Genomic DNA, 19,325 nt, shown 5'->3' on the forward strand with positions numbered 1-19,325 from the left:
TCAGCCAGTTTCTTATCTTCCAGATATTTGTCTTCCCCTTGGACTATACATGGCAGAAAGTGGAAAGTGAGACCAGCTTAATTTTCTGTCCTTGTGTGAAATGGAAAGTTACTCAGATCCCCCTGCTAATGTCCCTGTTCCCCTCACTTCACTATAAATTTGTGGTTATGAGTGTGGCTCAGGTATCAGGAGAGGGCTGGAGTTATGGCCTCACTCACCTCTACTGGTCACAGTTTTGGGTGAATATGTTACCTGAACTCTCTAACCTTCAGTTCTTTCTTCCATAAAATGAGGAAACACTCCCTACCTTTCCAGGATTGTTAAACCTATTATATAAGATAACATATATAAAGTCCTTAGTAAAGTTATGGGCATATAATAAACGCCCAACATTCAACATTTGACAATTATTACTTTTATTTCTAAAAGTAGCTTTTAAAAAAATATTAATCTGTGCTCCCAGTAAAAAGAGAGGAAGAAAGAAAAAGGAGTGCGTGTGAGAATGCGGTATTAAAGTTCAGGTGGATCTCCACCCTCACCCAGCCATCTGAGTGCCCCCTGGCAGCCTTTGGACAGTCAGACCTCTTCAGGGGCAACTGCATGGCCAGCTGTTGGCTTTTTACTGAGTGCTAGAAAGAGCTCAGACTTAGGTCACTTGATTACCTGCATATCCCAAGAGCAAGGGACCATCTCATTAGTGGTGAAAGCTTAAAGATACTTATCAATATTTTCTGGCTACAGTTGTTTCCAGCTGGTTTTATCATGGTGGGATCACCTGGGACCTTGCTAATCAAACTGCTACATTAATTTTATTGAAACAATGGTGCCGTTTCCCACCTCTGCACTGTGGACGCCAATACTCATTTTCTATGACATGGTGGAAAGGAGAAGTAAGTTTGAGAAACCCTTTATCAGCCTGAGCAGGCCGTGGTACACTCTCACACGTTGTAAGTTTTGAGAAGTCAGTCTTGCAATGAAGGAACTTGCTCACCTTAGTTAAATGTGGCATTCTGCAGGACTATTTGGCTTTGGACAAAGCTTAGAAGACTGCCTTTGCAACAACTAGTACAATGACCATGATTAGTACTCAATGGAAGACATGCTGAAGGAGTGTGTCCCCAAGAAAAATTAGGGGTTCTCTGGTTTGCAGTTTTCAGGCACTATTGGTACAATATTGACCACATGAATGTGCTTGGATGTGGTACACAGCCCCCACTGTGTTCTCCTGGATGCATGGAGTTGCTTCAATTACACGGAGGGAGGCAGGCATGAAAAGAGGTGTGTAGTATCACAATTATTTAAAAGGGTAAATATAGTTTAAAAGTTTGAATTGCCATCTGACTATATCCCATAAGAAATGCAAATTCTTGATAACCTGTGTTTCTATAAATTGAGTATTTATAGCTCTGAGCCATTAGCACTACGGCAGTTTTTAAATACTAATTTTTTTTCTCAAAATGCAACAAAAATGTTAATTATAGAATCTGGGTGGTGGGTATAGGGCTGCTTATGGTAAAAGTCATTCAAGTATTCTGTGTGTTCAAAATGTTTATGTTAAAATATCCAAAAAGATGTAACTGCATATAACTTGTTTATTCTGAAACACAATATAATTTAATACAGTTTTTATATTCTTTTTCTTTCAAATTGAAATACCTCTTACATATTTTAAAAATCATTTTGATCTAGGAGAAAGACTATAAATGGAAGTTGATGATCCTGACTCAGCAACAGGAAGTGGTTTTGTATAAATTGCTGCAAAAAATGTTTACAAAGCCGAAGTAGATTCTAATCATGTAATGCACAGCACATTAATGCTAATTTTTTACAGGGCTGTTATTACGTCCTTTCCACCAACGGGTGAATTCAGATATAAAACCTGTCTAAGGCTGAGGAGCAATTGCTGACACAGCTGGTCATCTCCACCCATGTGTCAAACACTCTACTCCTCCCTCAGCATGGAAATCACCCATAAATTACAAAGTGTAAGGCACTTAATCTAAAGATTCACCATCACTATCTGTGTGTAAAGAGAGGGAGACACGATTACAATGCGTGCAGATGCACTGCCAGTGCGAGCTGCTGGCTCGGTGCTCCCCAAGGCGGCCTCCTCTGAAGCTGATTACAGTGCCAGGATGTGGGCCTGTGTTAAACAAACAATGCTTCTCTTTTTTTATTCTTCTGCTTTTTGATTTTTAATTTTAGCAGCATCTACTTTTAGTCATAAGTCTGTGAAGTAATCTCATTTTAATATATTTAAAAATGCAAGGGATGGGAAAAATGGAGATAGCAAACTGTGAATTGTTACTTAAGGATAGTTTTTTAGAAATCAAGAGCACATCGATGGGAACTATAAAATGCTTCTTACATCATCAACATGTGTCACTGTCAGAACCCCAAGGGGATCATTAATACGAAAAACCCACTTGTATTGTGGAGCAAATCAGGTCTTGAATGCCAACGAGAATGACTTAACTTTCATGTGTGTCTCTCTGTAAAATTTGAACATTTTATATTTGACCGAAAGGCCAGAACATCTTGCTCCCATGTTTGGCTTCTGTGTATGTTATGCTGGACTGACACCACCTTGTCCAGGAACCTTCAAAATGACATCAAATGGGGGGACCTTTTTGAAGTCTTTGAGCCAAAATATTTTTAGAATACTCTTATTTTAAATGAATACAGATGCGGGCCCTTTGTACCAAAGTTTGAGCTACACCCAGGAACAGGGATAGCCTCGGAATTTGGGGAGTCAAATCATAGGTGGGTCCTTCTTCCAGATCCACCAAGTTCACAAGAAGCTTTTCTCATTCCTTGTGTATTTATTAAACAGTCTCAGGCATTTTTGGTGGATATTTTGGCCTATTTTTAAAATGTCAGTTATTTTGTTTCCTGATTTAAAAAGTTTACACATATTAACTTCAAATATATGGAAACTACAGAAGTATAAAGACGACAATAAACATAACCAATAATAAGCACTGTAACATTTTGACATGTTTCTCTATCAAAATCTGTTTCTGAGTTCCAATACAAACTTTCTCTTTACCTCAGCGCAAAAGTATAAAATAAAATAGAATGTAACTTGATCTCTTTGGTTCCCGAATTTAGAGAATAAGAGCCTGTATAAAGAGGGACCCTAAATGAGCCTTCTATGTAGACCTAAGTATATTCAGGTAGCTAGAAGGCTACACATCCAAATTATATTATTGAAGAAATAATGTATTTATTTTTCCAAAACCTGCATCACATTTTTAAGAGCGTAAGGTCATATAGGTTAAACAAAATAAAGTTTCAGCTTCTCCTGAAACTTTTAACATTTCCTTTCTCCCACTTTCTTACAATTTCTGAAAGTGTGGCCTTCTATATTTTTTAATGCAATGTACTTAAAATGTATCTAACTAATGTCATACAATGTTTCTTTGTAATTAAATCTCAGAAGAACACATTTAATGTTATACTGCTCAAAATTTAAAATCAGAACCTCTTTTGTCCATGATATAAATCAGTAATAGGTGTTCAAGTACACAACATTTTTAATTGTTATAAACAAAAATAGTAACAAATGCAAAGCTAACCTCCAGTTAGCCGGTGAACTACTGGTTTCCTTTGTAAATGTTCAAACTTCTTTCTGAATTGCATCAATGAACAAGGAAGCCAGATCCGGTTTCCCAGAGGGTCATTAAGGACAGAAACAGTCTCCTGAGCACAGGAAGTCTATAAGCACCAACAAGAACAAGGGGTTCCCGGGGGAAATGACAGTGTCATTGCCATGCTCATTCAGGTCTGGCCACAGGAGCACCACGGATATCTAAAAGCATACTAGTTAGGGCAAGGTAAAATATAACTTTGTTTAACGAAAAATCACACTCCTTATATATGTAACATATGTAACTCAACCCAAAATGCAATGTGTAGTATATACAGTGGTCCCTCAGTTTTCGAATGTCTCGGTTGACGAACATTTCGATTTACGAACTCTGTAAACCCAGATGTAAATGCTTCGGTTTTCAAACATGCCTCGGAAGTTGAACATGCCACGTGGCTTCCGCTGAGGGCACGATCCTGGCCTACCTGTCGGCTGTTGATCCCTCGGTTTTTGAACGTTTCAGAACTCGAACAGTCTTCCAGAATGGATTACATTCGAAAACCGAGGGACCACTGTAAATCTCAGGAGAGAAAATTTAAATTTCCCTTTGCTGTGCCCAATATTCTGCACTAGCATCATTACCATATCTCCCTGTCTCTTTATGTCCTGGACAAAGCACCCTGGCTGCAGAGTCACATGTTAAGAGGTGTATGGGGCAATAAACAGACTCATAAGCAGCGGAAAAATAGCTCTATAAGAATATTATTCTTAGAGTAATTTAGTAGAATAATGTAAATCTGAAGGTCTTAGATTATACAAATTGAAATTAGGTAGTATTTCTTGAAGATCTGAGAACTAGTACCTTTATACCAAAAATTATTTCACAGTTAGTTATATGTGCATTGGGCAGACAGAGAAAGAGGGGGAAGGTGCAAAAAGCAGGGAGCTGAAGAAACTCTAGGAAGTGAAGAACATCCCTGAACATCTAACCATCACCCACAACACTGACCAGCACGTTTTTTAAAAAGATGTCCTCATTCAAGTAACGTTCAGTATAATCCACATGTACTGATGAACCACAGAGCCTTAAATTGAAAGTAGTATTTACACCACTGTAATTAACCTAGTTATGAAACACTGGAAAGGAGCAAAGGGAAGGCCAAATATTATGGGCACGCCATCTGTGCAGCTTTGCCAGGAAGCTCAGTTTAACGCTCCCCAGGAAACCACTGGTTTATTCCCACCGATCGCTGGGGGAGGGAAGGGCCTGGACAGGGGGAGAATAGACATCTGCCCAGGAAAGTCTGGGTAACATAGGAAAAGGTACTCATCTGCCAGTCACACCTGGGAACAGGTCATTGGCCAGGATAGATGTGGCCACTGCAGGTATGGAAAGATCTGAAATACTTAAGCTCCTAAATAAAGGAGTTTGCTCTCTTGCCTCTTGGGATGTTGCACTTGACTCCTGGCCTGCGGGGCTCTCACGCTCCTGCGTTCGCCCACATGGCCCACAGCCATGTAGACCCCACACAATGGACTGATGGACTACAACTAGCCTGATGCTAAACTGGACCCAGTTCCACCATGGAACAGAAACTTTGGACACTGGCTTTGCTTTTAATTTAGCTCTAATGGATCCCCAACTACACATCTTCTAGGACTGTATTAAGGGAAATGGGACTTTAGAAACCAAGGGATATAATTCCACACAAATAAAAATCACTCATCCTCCCACGTGAATCTCAGAAAATTCTTTTTCCTGATATATCCTAAGGACTCGATCCCCTGCATCCAGTGGGGAAGGGGATCCCGCACTTACCATGATAACAGAATGAGCTTAAACATATCCGCATTCACAAAATTTTATATGCTACTACTTCTACCACTAGAGGCCTGGCATTTGAAACGCCAACTGACACACGTATTTTGAAGAACATGAGTTGGTTCCTACCTCTACATAGTCCTTGGCGTGGCCCCAGTCTCGTTTGGCATCCAGATTTCCCAAACTGAAACATTCCAGTTGTCCAAGGTAAATCTTAGCTACTGACCGGCTAATTTTTCGAGTAACAAAATTAGCTCCTAAAAAGAGACAAAAGATGTATTATCAGAAGAGTTATCTGACAACTAACAGTTTGGTGAACCAAACCCAACCTCAGCCTCTGGGCATTCCTTTCATTTCTTTTTTTCCCTCTTTAAAATAATAAAAAAAAGAAAAGAAAGTTCATTAACTGTCATTTAGACAAGTTAAGAAGCTCTAAGTGTCACATCAGCTCTATTTTCATAACAAACATTTTTCTTTGGGGGACTTACGTCTTAACATTCCTAATATGTTGCTGCAATATGCGACCCAGGCATTAGGCCAAAGAAAAGCTATCACAATGCCAGTTTTTAAACAGAAAATTCAAAAGGGTTGTATAAAGGGAAATGCCAGAAAGGAAGACAGACATCTAAGACCACCCTGATTTTTTAAGAACATAAACATCATCTATTCCTATTAATAAAGCATATTCTAGGGCTCTTGGGAGGGAGAAGAGTGTAACTTAGCTCACAGGGTAGGTACCTGGTCGGAAGAAACACAGAGGAATGCATCTGAATTGTCAATAAATGGTGATCATTTTTATTGAGAAACCTGCATAGCCATCCAATTATAAATTACGCGCCAATTCTAAATCAAAAGCTTCTCTGTACTACCCTTACTGCAAGGTACCTTCCAGTTTCAGTTAAATGTGATCTACAGGGATGGGCTCCTGAATTCTTCATAAATACTTTGAAATGAATGAATGAAAGAGGTCATACATTTTAAGAAAGTAATGAAATTGTTTTAATGTTCTCTGGTCTTTAATGAAAGCCTCTATCTACTTTTAAGAGGTCGCAAAAAGGGACAAAATTAAAAGACACTGCTGAGACAATTTTATCAGTGCCCCTGTATCTAGGTGAAGTTATCACAAAACACCAAGTAACGCCAAATTCTCCAGGTACTAACACACACGTGAGCTAGTCAATAATGGCTCCCACAGTTTGGATAGATTGCAATCACAATTTATCACATTTCAGTAACTTTAGCTTTGTTCTTGTGCAGATGAAGCAGGAGGGTGAATGTTATGATAAAAACTTTTGGCTTCTAGAAAATTGGCACAGGAATAAGGGGAATTTTCTAAATAGGTTTTCTAAATTTTGGCAAGAATATGGTCCAGTGCAAGTTCAAGCCTATACTAGATTCACTTACTACACAAACTCGGTGTGTACATTTAAACCAATGCCATGTCATTAAAAATGACAGGGGAGATCAACCAAAGAACATGTGCATATATGCAGAATCCATGGACACAGGCACTAGTGTGGTGAAGGCCTGGGGGGCAGGGGCAGGGTGGAGGGAGGCAAAGGGGGGTGAAAATGGGGGGCACCTGTAATAGACTGAACAATTTAAAAAATGACAATGGGACTTCCATGGGAATCCATATTTTCAGTTTCTCTTAGCAATTCACACAGCACCTTAAGAAATCCAAAGTTTCAACTTCTCATAGCAGTTTATAAAACACACAGAGCTCGTTCAAAAAAGAGCCGTTTGAAATGAAGAAATGTTATTAGGTGCAATCCTTCTCAATCTATTACTGATTAGCAACATTTATTTTTTATTGACAGGTAACAATTAAATTTGTAACTAAATGCAGGTTTCTTTTTGTCTTTCTATTTCAATGGCAGGACTAGACTATCATCCAAAGTGTCCCATATAAACTTGAGATGCTCAATCATTAGAGGAAGTTCCCAACACAAAACAGTTCCGATGGTTCTATCTACCAGTGAACTAACCTAACGTTCAGAAGCCAAAGGGAAGTTCAAACAATCTACTTAGGCCCTAACCTCACTGACCATTCTTTCTACCAGTATTAACCAGGCACCGATGAAATTCTGAGTGCCAGGCTGGGGGTCTGGGAGTGAAGCAGCAGCCCCAGTCTCAAGTAGCACACAAAGGGTAAGACAGACACAAATTCGTGCTGCCAGAAATGAAGTAGCAGCTTTGTAAGGACAGAAACAGTCAGGGCCTGTGACCCTGCTGCTGCTGTGGTCAGGAAATACCTACCAGGAAAGGAGCCTGAAATGAGCCCCCTAGTGTGGTCATGAAGGGACTAATGAAGTTGTGTGACAGGGACAGTGATCCAGGCAGGAGGAACAGCACATGCAAACACAGGGAGGAGCCTCTCAGCAGGCCTTTCTCTTTAAGCTCTTGCCACAGCCTCGCAATGACCACAACCATGACACCTAGTGATGGCCACTGCTGTCAGTGCTGCACTAATCTTTATAGATGCAGAAACTCATGCAATTTTCAGAGCAACCCACTGGTAAGACCTGTTACTTCCTCATTTTTAGATAAAGAAGCTGAGATTCAGAGAAGCTATGCAAACCGGCCATTCTAAAACAGGGTACCAATCAGTGTCTGTGTGACTACCAAGCCCAGGCTCTCACCTCACCAGGATTCAGAATGGCAAGCTAGGAGCCATGCAGCCTTCCCTACCTGGATCCAGTTATCCTGGATAACTAGTCAGATCTATTTGAAATCTCTAGTTCTTTAAATTTAATGTTTAATGTTATTATTTTTAACAGGTATACTGAGATATAACTCATATACCATACAATTCATCCACTTAAAGTACATAATTCAATGGCTTTTCGTATATTCAAGAACTGTGCAACCATCACTACAATCAATTTTGAAACATTTTTATCTTTCCAAAAAGAAACCCCATATCATTTAGTGGTCTCTCCTCATTCTCCCCTAATCCTCCTGGCCCTAGACAACCACTAATCTACTTTTTGTCACTATAGATTTGCCTATTCTAAACACTTCATATGAATGGAATCATATAACCTGGTCTTTTGTAACTGGCTTCTCTCACTCAGCATATTTTCATGGTCCAGCTATAATACAATGTGAATCACTACTTCATTCCTTCTTTATGGTTGAATAATATTCCATTATGTGGATATGACACATTTCATTTATTAATTCACCAGTAGATGGACATAGGGGTTGTTTCCATCTTTTGGCTACTGAGAATAATGTTGCTATAAACATCCATGCACAAGTTTTTGTTTGGATATTATGTTTTAACTTCTCTTGGGTATATATCTACAGGTGGGATTACTGGGTCACAGGGCAACTCTAGGATTACTGAGGAACTGCCACATTGTTCTCCAAAGTGGCTACACCATTTTCTATCCCCACCAGCAGTGAACTGGGGTTCTCATCTCTCCACATCTTCCGTAACACTTGTTATGGTTTATCTTTTTGATGATAGTTATCTTAGTGGGTACTGAGTGTTATCTCATTGTGACCTTGATTTGATTTCTCTAATGGCTAATGATATTGAGCATCTACATTTTTATGTGCTTATAGGCCACTGGTTTATTTTCTTTGGAGAAATGTTTATTTACATCCTTTGCCCATTTTTAAATTGTGTTCTGTCTTTTTATAATTTGAGTTGTAAGAGTTCTTTATATAGTCTGGATCCAAGTCCTTTATCAGATATATAATTTACAGATATCTTCTCTCATTGTATTGGTTATATTTTCACTTTTTAGATGGTGTCTCTGTTGCACAAAAGTGTGTGTGTGTGTTTTACTTTAATGAAATCCAATTTTTCTAATTTTTGTTCTTTATAGTATGAGCTTTTGGTATCACATCCAAGAGGGTTTTGCCTAGCTAGAGATCATGAAGACTTTCTCCTATATTTTTAAATAAATTGTACTGATTTTGTTCTTATATTTAGGTGTTCCATCCATTTTTAATGTTTTGTATATGTGATGAGGAAAGGGCCCTACTCCACCCATTGGCATGTGTGTACACAGCTGTCCTCGCACTGATGAAAAGATTACTCTTTCTCCGTTTGCCTGTCTTCATATCTTTAGTCAAAAACCAATGGACTATAAGTGTGTGGGTTTATTTTCCACTTTAATTCTACCCCATTTATCTATGCATAACTGTCCTTATGGCAGAACCACAAGCTCTCAATTACTACAGCTCCATGTAAGTTGTAAAGTCTAGATGTGCAAGTCTCCGACTCTGGTCTTTAAGACTGTTCAGCTACTTTCAGTCCCTGAAATTTCCATATGAGTTTACAATCAGGTTGTTAATTTCTACAACAAAGTCAACTGGGAATTTTTTGATAGAGATTGTGTTGCATCTGTAGATCTATGTGGGGAATACTGCTGTTTTAACAGAATTATGTATTCCAATCCATGAACACAGGACGGCTTTCCATTCATTTTGGTCTCTTAAAATTTCTTTCAGCAATGTTCCGTAGCTTCCAGAGAGTAAGTTGTGTACTTCTTTTGTTAAATTTGTTCCTAAGTACTATTCTCTTTGATCTTATAATATACCGTTTCTTAATTTTATTTTCAGATTAATTTTAAAAATTATTATTGCTACCATATGCTTTACTAGGAAATTCTTAGGAGAGGCTTAAAATGATTTTTAAAATTTTTGCTCTCTTCATTTTCACTCCTTATCATATAAGACTGCTGTCCTTAGGAGAGAACTATATAAAATCATTATACGCGAGGGCTAAGACCGCAGAGGTCACTCTGTCCAGTCATCCCAAACGTGCAGGTGAGGAAAGAGAGGCGAAAAGAAGCTGAGCAATGGTCAGGACAAGGTGCCAAGCCTGGCCTCGGCCTGCCCACCTTGAGCTGTTTCCACGCACCTGCAGCGCAATACAGAAGGCGCCCCTCCTAGATTATTCAAGTGGCTGTGTATTACAACACATGTGGGTAATGAAACCACCGTAATTATTTTATTATTTTATTTTTATTTTTTAAAAACATATCTTTATTGATTTCAGAGAGAGGAAGGGAGAGGGAGCGAGAGAGAGAGAAACATCAATGATGAGAGAGTCATCGATCGGCTGCAGCCCGCAACCCGGGCATGTGCCTTGACTGGGAATCGAACCCTGATCTCCTGGATCCTAGGTTGATGCTCAACTGCTGAGCCACGCTTGGCTGGGCCACTGTAATTATTTTAAATATATACTTGGCTTCTAAGAGCCTTAAACTGGAAGACCCCAGCTAGAAAGAAGACCAAGAAATGAAAAGCTAGCCAGTTAGTTGACAAAGGCCAGCTGTCAGTTACCAGCAGAAACCATTTAAAAACTCTGGAGTTACTGTTTCCTCTGTAAACTACCATTATAGTAATATTCACCACTCCAAATTCAAAGGCACACGAATGTAGGTGAAACCATGCTGTAGAGCATAAATCACTACAGACATGTAAGGAATTGATACCAACATGTTCTTGTTGGTAAAATAGGAATAATAACAGTACTTACCATGAAGGTTTGATATTTAAGTGAGAACATGTGGGTAATATGATTAGAAAGTCCTCAATAAATGTTAGCTATTATTATAATTATTATATTACAATGTTAATGGTGTCTATAATTAAGCCTCAATGAAAAGTTCAGATTTCTTAGTTCTTTCATGACTAATTCTCTGGTTTTAAATTTCTGAGATTGAGAACAGATCTAAACAAACAGCCTGAGGCAGGCACACAGACTCATACATCACAGGTTACTTTTTCAATGTACACTCATTAACCTAGGAAAACCGGGAGCACCCACATGAATGTATATGCATGAGAAAGATCCATTAAGAGGGTTTCACTCTGAATGTTATTCTAATATTGAGATCATGAGCTTTGGTAGTGCCAGCAGAATGAAAAGAAGAGAACTTCTGTTTCAGCAATAGATCAATTAAGAAAACCCGCCACATTAAGAAACACCAAGATAGCTGGATAAAATGTAATGATAATGGATTTAAATTCACAGCTGAGTCTCCAGGAAGTGCCCAGGTGCAGGGGGAGCTCCAGAGCACCGTCCTGGGTGGGCACTGAGGGGTATTGCGCTGGGCAGAACGAATGCCCTCTCCAGCCCAGAGCCTGGGCCTCAGCTGTAATATCCAATCCGAGGCAGAGGCCAGAACAATGGAAACAGGGTCACACTGTGAGTCACTGATCATTCTGTCACTGTTACCAGCGCTAGTATCCTGAGCAAGTGTTTAAACTTTGCAGTTGCCTTATCTATAAGACAGGATAATAATCCACACCGAGGATCAGAGGAGACACAACTCAAAGGCCCCAGAATACTGTAACAATGGGAAGTGCTTCTATTAGTTATAAATGGTCCTGGAAATTTTTTCTCTGGAAACTTTTTAAAATAGGAAGGCTTTTTTCTTTTGCTTTTCTTTTTACATGATCATCTCCCAAGGCTGGAGTTAACCCAAGGCTGGAAAAAGATTAGAAGAGCTACGTGAGATAGTAAAAAAGAAACAGTTAATATTCATTCTGTAAAAAGACAGTAAGTTTGAAAGCAAGTAAGTTTGAAAAAGTAATTTTCTAAACAATTGTAGTCTATCAAATACCAAATGTGGTCCCAGCCTGAAGTTTCTGCCACAGTGATTCCGTGTAGGTTCTGCAGGGCAGGCCCATGGCGCACGGTTCTTTCAGAAGGACAAGGAGCAGTAGGAGCAGAGGCTCTGCATGTCCCCTCCTCTGAACTAGTGGAGGACAGGAGGAGAGGCAGAAGGGAATCCTCGGAGTTTTAACCTAGCCACTTGGGGATGAGAGAACAGGTGAAGCAGACTAAAGATCACTGAGACATGGAGCTTTATCCTATTTCATGTTGAGTCTGGAGAGATCTCCTAAGGATGCCAGCCAGACCGACCTGGGGCAGCTTGTCAGCACATGCCGAACAGTGATGCCAAGATTTCCTGAAGGTGTGAGCACCGGCACCAGAGCCAGCAGGCCCACCATGGGACCGAGGGGGCCTGAGGTGGGCAGAAGGTGCCTCCGTAGTTAAGGCTTGGTGGTAAGACCACCTGGGCCAGGGACCACATGTAAGGGGAGTACGGTCCATATGCCAGTGAGGGACGGAGTGAGGTTGATGTGTCCTGGGGTCCTATGAAAAGAGAAAGCCTTGTCCGGCCAGGGGTGGCTCAGCAGTTGAGCACTGACTGAGGATCCAGGAGATCACAGTTTGATTCCCAGTCAGGGCACATGCCCGGGTTGCGGGCTCGATCCCCAGTTGGGGGCGTGTAGGAGGCAGCCGATCAGTGACGACTCTCCCATCATTGATGTTTCAAATTCTCTCTTTCCAAATAAGGTGACATTCACAAATTCTGGGAAGTAGGATGTGGCCGTATCTTTTTGGGGCAACCACACAACCCACCATAAGGATCAAGGATTAGAATAGTTGAGAAAACATTATAAAACATGAATCAGTTATTGTTATTTGATTTTAATATCATCTTAAGGGTAATATACAGTCCCTAATTGTAAAAGATTAATTTAAAGGTGATAAAATAAGTTTCCTTTCTATTTAAAGTTGGCAAGTTTGACTCCATTAATAAAAACAGCCCTCTGGATTTTGGGGAGAAGGAGATGGTGGAAGTGGTAGAGGGCATACGGTGATGGAAAAAAATTTTAAAGGAAGTCCCTGAAAGAAAAAATAAAATAAAATGGTAAAAACAAAACAAACAGCTCTCTGGAGGTCTTTTTTTTTCAATCCTCGCCTGAGAATATATATATATATATTTTTTAATTGATTTTAGAGAGAGGAAGGAAGACAGAGAGAGACAAAGAAGCATTGATGTGAGAGGGAAACATCGATTGGTTGCCTCCTGTATGATCCCTGGTCTTAAATCTGCAACCTAGGTGTGTGCCCCAACCAGGAATCGAACCGGCGACCTTTTGGTGCACAGGACAATACTCTAAGCGAGCCACACCGGCCAGGGCCCTGGGTGTCTTTCTTCTCACCTAGCTATAATTTTAGACTAGAAGTGCTGTGTATACTCCTGTATTTACCAATTTCCTTTCTCAACATTCTTCCTAGACTCTTTCCTCTAACACAATTTCCTTTCTTCTTAAAATGAATTCTTTAGAAGTCTCTTTAACGTAAAGAAATTGTGTGGCTTGTATCTGAAAGGTAGTTTCGCTAACCAGACAATTCCAGGCTGAAACTTCCTCCTCGCACGCTGCAGCGCCGCCCCGCTGTCCTGCTCCGCTGCGGGCTTCCCCTCACGCTGCCGGCGAGGGGCCTCACTGGTTATCTTCTGTCCCCCGGCAGTTCAGAGGCGCCCTCTTTGTCTCGGGTATCCTGAAGCTGCAGCCTCACGTGTCTAGACAGGATTTCCTGCTTTGTGCACATGGTGCTTATGTGTCTGTGCCTCCAACAGCAGGTCCAGAAATTTCTTAACAACCATCTCTTTAAACACTGCCTCTTCTTCACGTATTTTCTTGTTTCTATTTTCTTTTCTCTTTCTATTTCCTTCTGGGAAAGAATATCAGAGCTTCTCATTTTGCGTTCCAATCTCTTTTTTTTACAGTTTTCATCGTTTTATCCTTCTTTGCAATATTCTGGGTAACTTACTTAGATCATCTCATTTTTCCTGTCGTCTAATATTTAAGGCAGCCATTTAATTCTTATTTTAATAACTATTTTTTAATATCTAAAATTATCTTTTTCAAATCTGCCTGGACATTTTTACATTCTCTTGTTGCTTATTTATTACGATGTATCATTTTTTAAATTCAAATATGTTTTACTAATTTTATATTCTGAATTTGATAATTACAATATTTAAAGTTCTTGAGGGACTAATTTCTTGTTATTGCTGCTGACTTTGACTGATTTTGTTCTCTGTGCATTTGGTGACACTAAGAGTTCATGTTAACTAATCTGCATCTGCTGGAGGCCAGAGACTGTTCTGAGAAGAATATTTCATCCTGAAAGGGTCTGCACTGGTTTCTGATGGCAGCCAGGAGACATTGACCCCAGTGACACTGCGCCCCTTCCACAGTCCCCAGGTTAACACAGTTATGCTCTTCCACACTGTTGCTGTCTATGGTCAAAGCCTGAGCCTTCTAATTGAAGGGGCGGGGCAGTCCCTAAAGGCCCTTTTAAGTCACAGCTCCACATTAAGTGAGGATTGGACACCACTTTGGTGTCCATAGTGGTCCCCACCAACCAGTGGGAGAGAAGATGAAGACAGACTTAGGAAAAAAAAAATGTTTTGCTTTGGATGTGATGTGAATAAGTCTGTCACCCTTTACATGTTTATTTTCATTTTCATGTTAAACATTCAGAAAACTTTAATTTTTATGCTTTCTTTTCTATGGAGTATATATGTATAATGAATATGTGTTTATAAAAATATATGAATGAACCTAAAATTTGTCTCACTGTTTGCTCACACTGTTTCACTGGCTACATCTCTCCTCCTGAAGAAGTGATGAACACAGAAGCACCTGTCTCTGTGATCCTTCCCCAGGGCCTTACCACCTGTAAGGTCAGAGGACGAAGACCTGCTATGAGGCTGTCGCAGCACCAGCACACAGGAGGCGGTCAGACACAGACCAAAGCCCAGTTTCTAATTTCTTGGCTTTATTCTTGTATCTAATCCTTATATCAGTGTGTGTGTGTGTGTGCACATGTGCGCACACATACACACACACACATATTCCTTGTTAATTTAAACTTTCACCCAGCCAGGCGTGGCTCAGCAGTTGAGCATCGACCTAGGATCCAGGCAATTGGGGTTCGATTCCCAGTCGGGGCACATGCCCAGGTTGAGGGCTCGATCCCAGGAGGCAGCCGATCGATGACTCTCTCATCACTGATGTTTCTATCTCTCTCTCCCTCTCCTTTCCTTTCTCTGAAATCAATAAAGATATATATAGAAAAACAAAAAACATTGTCTTTAAACTTTCTACTATAATATCATAAAATATACCAATATAATATTACCGAGTCAAACATCTTCTAAACCAACAATTGAAGGACAAGGAGAACTGACACAACATATAAAACATATGCCTTAAATTACCGGCATGAAACTTTAGGGCATGAATAGCAGCACACTTAGGGAAATTAAAGAGCGAGCTCATCAGTTAAATCACAACCTTCACCACAGTGTATTATACTCCAATAGAGTTTTATTTTTTAAACACAAAAAGCACCAGTGGACATCTTATGAGGATCAAGTGGGACTAAAGAAAGAAATACTGAGGGAGATGTAGTAGGTCCTACTAGGGACAATTCCCCCCTTATCACATTAACAAAATACCTCTTTTTCAACCATATATTTCATTATAGCCCTGCAATTATACTACGAATGCCTAAGAAGCAAAGCAGTTCTGACACAAGGCAAATTTTACTGTTTGTATGTATACATGACACACAATTGTGTGTGAGCACATACATACATATAAGCAGAATGTATCCCCGTCGGCACCCAAGTAGTCCTGAAGTAACCACAGTTTCTCTAATAAAAGTTCTATTCCATTGTCTGGTACTTCCTCCAAAAGCTTTTGACTTAAAGGTTTTTTGGAGTTAAAGTACAAAGACAGTTTAGACAATATTCACTGGAAAACAGAAATTGTTCCAATTTATCCTGAACCCCACATGAACCTCCGCCTCGGGGCCCCGTGTTTTCCCCCTGTGGTGATCTCTGGCCACCCCACTGAGAACTGCCTGGGCCACAGTTTAGCATGGACAGGGTGTAGAAAGAAGAGACACTGGGAAGGTCATGGCTGACTGAGCAGACGACCAAGATCAGAGAGCTCAGACCTCATTTGCTCACCAAGTCCTGCCAAGAGCAACACGCTTTAACTGCAGGTACCCACAGTCCAGCAGGCAGGCTGTACGGCCTCCCCGGCTCACAGAGGACGCTCACAATGTGCATTTGTTGGAACTGCAACCACCTTTGGGCAACTATTCATAAATATGTGTTTTAAAGAAAAAGGCTCAAACAACTTTGTTATTTGCATTAAATGCTCAATTCCTTTTCCACCGAGAGTTAGATAATTCATATTCATAAATCCCCACTTCAGGGTTTCTCGACTTTGGCATTATTGACATTGGGGCTGGATAATTCCCTTTCTGCTGGGGACTGTTCTGTGCACTACAGAGTATACAGTAGCATCCTTGGTTTTTACCCACTAGATACTAAGAGCATCCTCCTCTCCAGTCACGACAACCAGACATGGCCCAGCTTTACCTGGGGAGGCACACTGACCTCCTGGAGAACCATGGTTTCAGCCACATGAGCCAACCCCAACAAAGATGAAACCCGCCAAATTAAAGCAAGTGTCTGTAAGTGCCAGCCTTACCCACAGATATACTGTGCTATTTTCAGTCTCTATTCATTTGACACACTGACCAAATACCAGGGAACTAAAAACATGAAATACTTAAGTCACAATGAGACAGGTGAGTGTTCCTCTAATTCAACATGACCATGTGAGTCTGGCTGCCCAAGGAGGGTCTAGGTAAGAATCACGCATTTGGGAAGCACTGATGGTAATTCAAGTCCTGAGATGGGCTGAGACCACCAAGAGAGGGAAGTGAACGAGAAAAGAGAAATGGCCCAAGAACCGAATCCACTGGCACTGCGTTTAGACGTCCCATGGATGAGGCAACAGCAGCAATGAAGACCAAGGAGAGAGCCACGAGGCTGAAGGAAGACAGGAGTGCAGGGAATCCTGAACGTCTGGGAACTGGTGACCGCTGGTTGTGACCCACTGCACCCGCAGGGCAGGGAAGAGGCCAGGGGACAGATGGAAAAATGACCCCTGGTTATGGCCGTGGCGAGGCGACTGGCGACCCTGTTCAGGGTGCTTCAGAGATATGTAAACAAACAGTCTGGTGGGTAGAGCGTTCGAGAGAGCAGGTGAGAGATTAGAGAGCACAGACAGCTCTCTTCAGGGCTTTTGCTACAGAGGGGACAGGAGGCGAGGGGGGAGGGTTTACTTCAGGACGGCAGAGGGCAGCACCTTGCACATAAAGGACAAGGCCTAGTGACGCCGAGGCTGACCCAGTGGAGGTGAGAACTGCCGGTGTCACCTGTTTGAGGTGATTAGACAGGAGCCGGCGGGTGAAGGGTGGGCACAGGAGAGAGGGCGAGAGAACACAGGTGCAGGTGATGGATGCAGATGTTCCATCTGGGGCTCTCTCCCCCCCAAGCCTTAAACACCCCATTCCACAGCCTGTCCTGCGGGCCCTTCCTCACAGCGGCACCACACCAGTGAGCCAAGCGCGGCAACTCCCAGTCTCCACAGTCGGGCCCGCAGTCTCCGTTCCCTTCCTTTTTACATTATGATCCATCACTTCAGCCACTGTTGCTAACGCCCACAATCCCTTTTCTGTCCTTGCTGTTCCACCTCACATGCTCTCCGTTCCCTTCCTTTTTACATTATGATCCATCACTTCAGCCACTGTTGCTAACGCCCACAATCCCTTTTCTGTCCTTGCTGTTCCACCTCACATGCTCTGCCAAACCTCAAATCGACCTCTCCTCATGGTCTTCCCTTCCACGGGCAGCCTCTGCGTGCTGCGGGAGGGAAACCACACACCTACGATGCTCTCCAGCTCCAGCTAAGCTCCTGTTGCCTGTAACCGTTTCATGTGACCTGCCAGTCCCCAGTCAGGCCTCCCTCCTGTTCACCTCGGGGGTCAGACCCTTACCTCATTCACATCTCCTTTACCTCAGCTGACGTGACTTTGTGGGTGTCACTGCTTGGCGAATGGGCTCATGGTCTACGCCGCTGCCGGCCAGGCCCCTGTGACTGCTCATTCACATTCTCCAGCCAGCTGCTCAGGTCCCACTGACTACTCAGGCATCCTTCCGGAACTCCCAGACCCAGCCTCTTGGAGGCTACGATTGGGTGACTGCCCAACTGCAGACTGCCCCAAAGGCACCTTTGTGTTTTCCTTCTGAGCATGATCCTAATGGCTCTGACTGCGCTGATTTGTTCAGGAGCATGAGCCCAATCCAAGCTGACCCCAAGACCCACACACCCCTCGCTATGGTGACTGGTGGGGGATGGGCCCCGGGGCAAGGCAGGCCTTACAGCCCTTGCCCAGATCCAGTGCAAACACTGCTGAAGGGGAAAACCTCTTTCCTTCAGCGGAGTGAGGCTGAAGCTGACGGGGACCCTGGTTCTAGCTACACTGAGGAGAGTGGAATGAGGGCATGAAATCAAGACCGGAAGAAAAACGGAGACAAGAGACAGAGAGAGCAAGCACCCTGAAGAAATGTGAGTTTCTGACTTGTTGCCCCAAGGTCAGGCTAGATGCATCCCTGCTACTCCCACACGTGGGCAACACCCACCCAACCCTCTATCTTTAATTATTCTGCTTAAGCCTAATGTAAGTTCTGCCATTTGTAAATCCAGATTCCTCAGATACATAAGCCAAACTCAGTGAACAACTCCTTCTGATCCAGCCCCTACCCTCTCGCCGAGGTCACTGCCATCGCTATCAGCTGCTCTTCCAGTCTTGAGTCTCTTTTCCCTCCAATCTGTTCTAAACCTTATGGTTCTGAAATGCAAACCTCATCACAACCCTCTTTCTTCAGTGGTGTCAGTATTCCTGTGTGATCTGTAATCTGCCGCTTTCTTGCTTTCCCCCCTGCTTCTTTCACACTCCAGAGTTCTCTCCAGCCTCAATGTGTGAAGGTCCCTCAGCAAACCTGGGTGCCTTCTTCTGGGCACATCCGCTCCTCTTTGTGAGAAACATCTGTAATCCACATTTTGCTACCCAACTGTTCCACTTCAAGTTTCACCTCAATGAAAGGAATTCCTGAGTCCTCCCCTTACCAAGGGGTGAGCTGTCTCTCCTCTATGATCCTCCATCATCCCTTGCATACGTCTACATGTTTTTATTATACTCCATTGTAATTTTTAGTT

The 19,325-nt window shown here is 42.0% G+C and overlaps 1 protein-coding gene across 2 annotated transcripts in view; it reads right to left on the minus strand.

Moving 5' to 3' along the window:
* GMDS (GDP-mannose 4,6-dehydratase) overlaps positions 1-19,325 on the minus strand; it is a 572,762-nt gene that overhangs the window by 283,105 nt on the left and 270,332 nt on the right. For both annotated transcript variants that reach the window (XM_081144604.1, XM_081144605.1), the window contains exon 7: positions 5,541-5,668. In XM_081144604.1, the coding sequence (XP_081000730.1) occupies positions 5,541-5,668 (128 nt within the window). The remainder of the gene's footprint in view (positions 1-5,540; positions 5,669-19,325) is intronic.

This window comes from Miniopterus schreibersii (assembly GCF_964146895.1).
Source record: "Miniopterus schreibersii genome assembly, chromosome: 8".
NCBI lineage: Eukaryota > Metazoa > Chordata > Mammalia > Chiroptera > Miniopteridae > Miniopterus > Miniopterus schreibersii.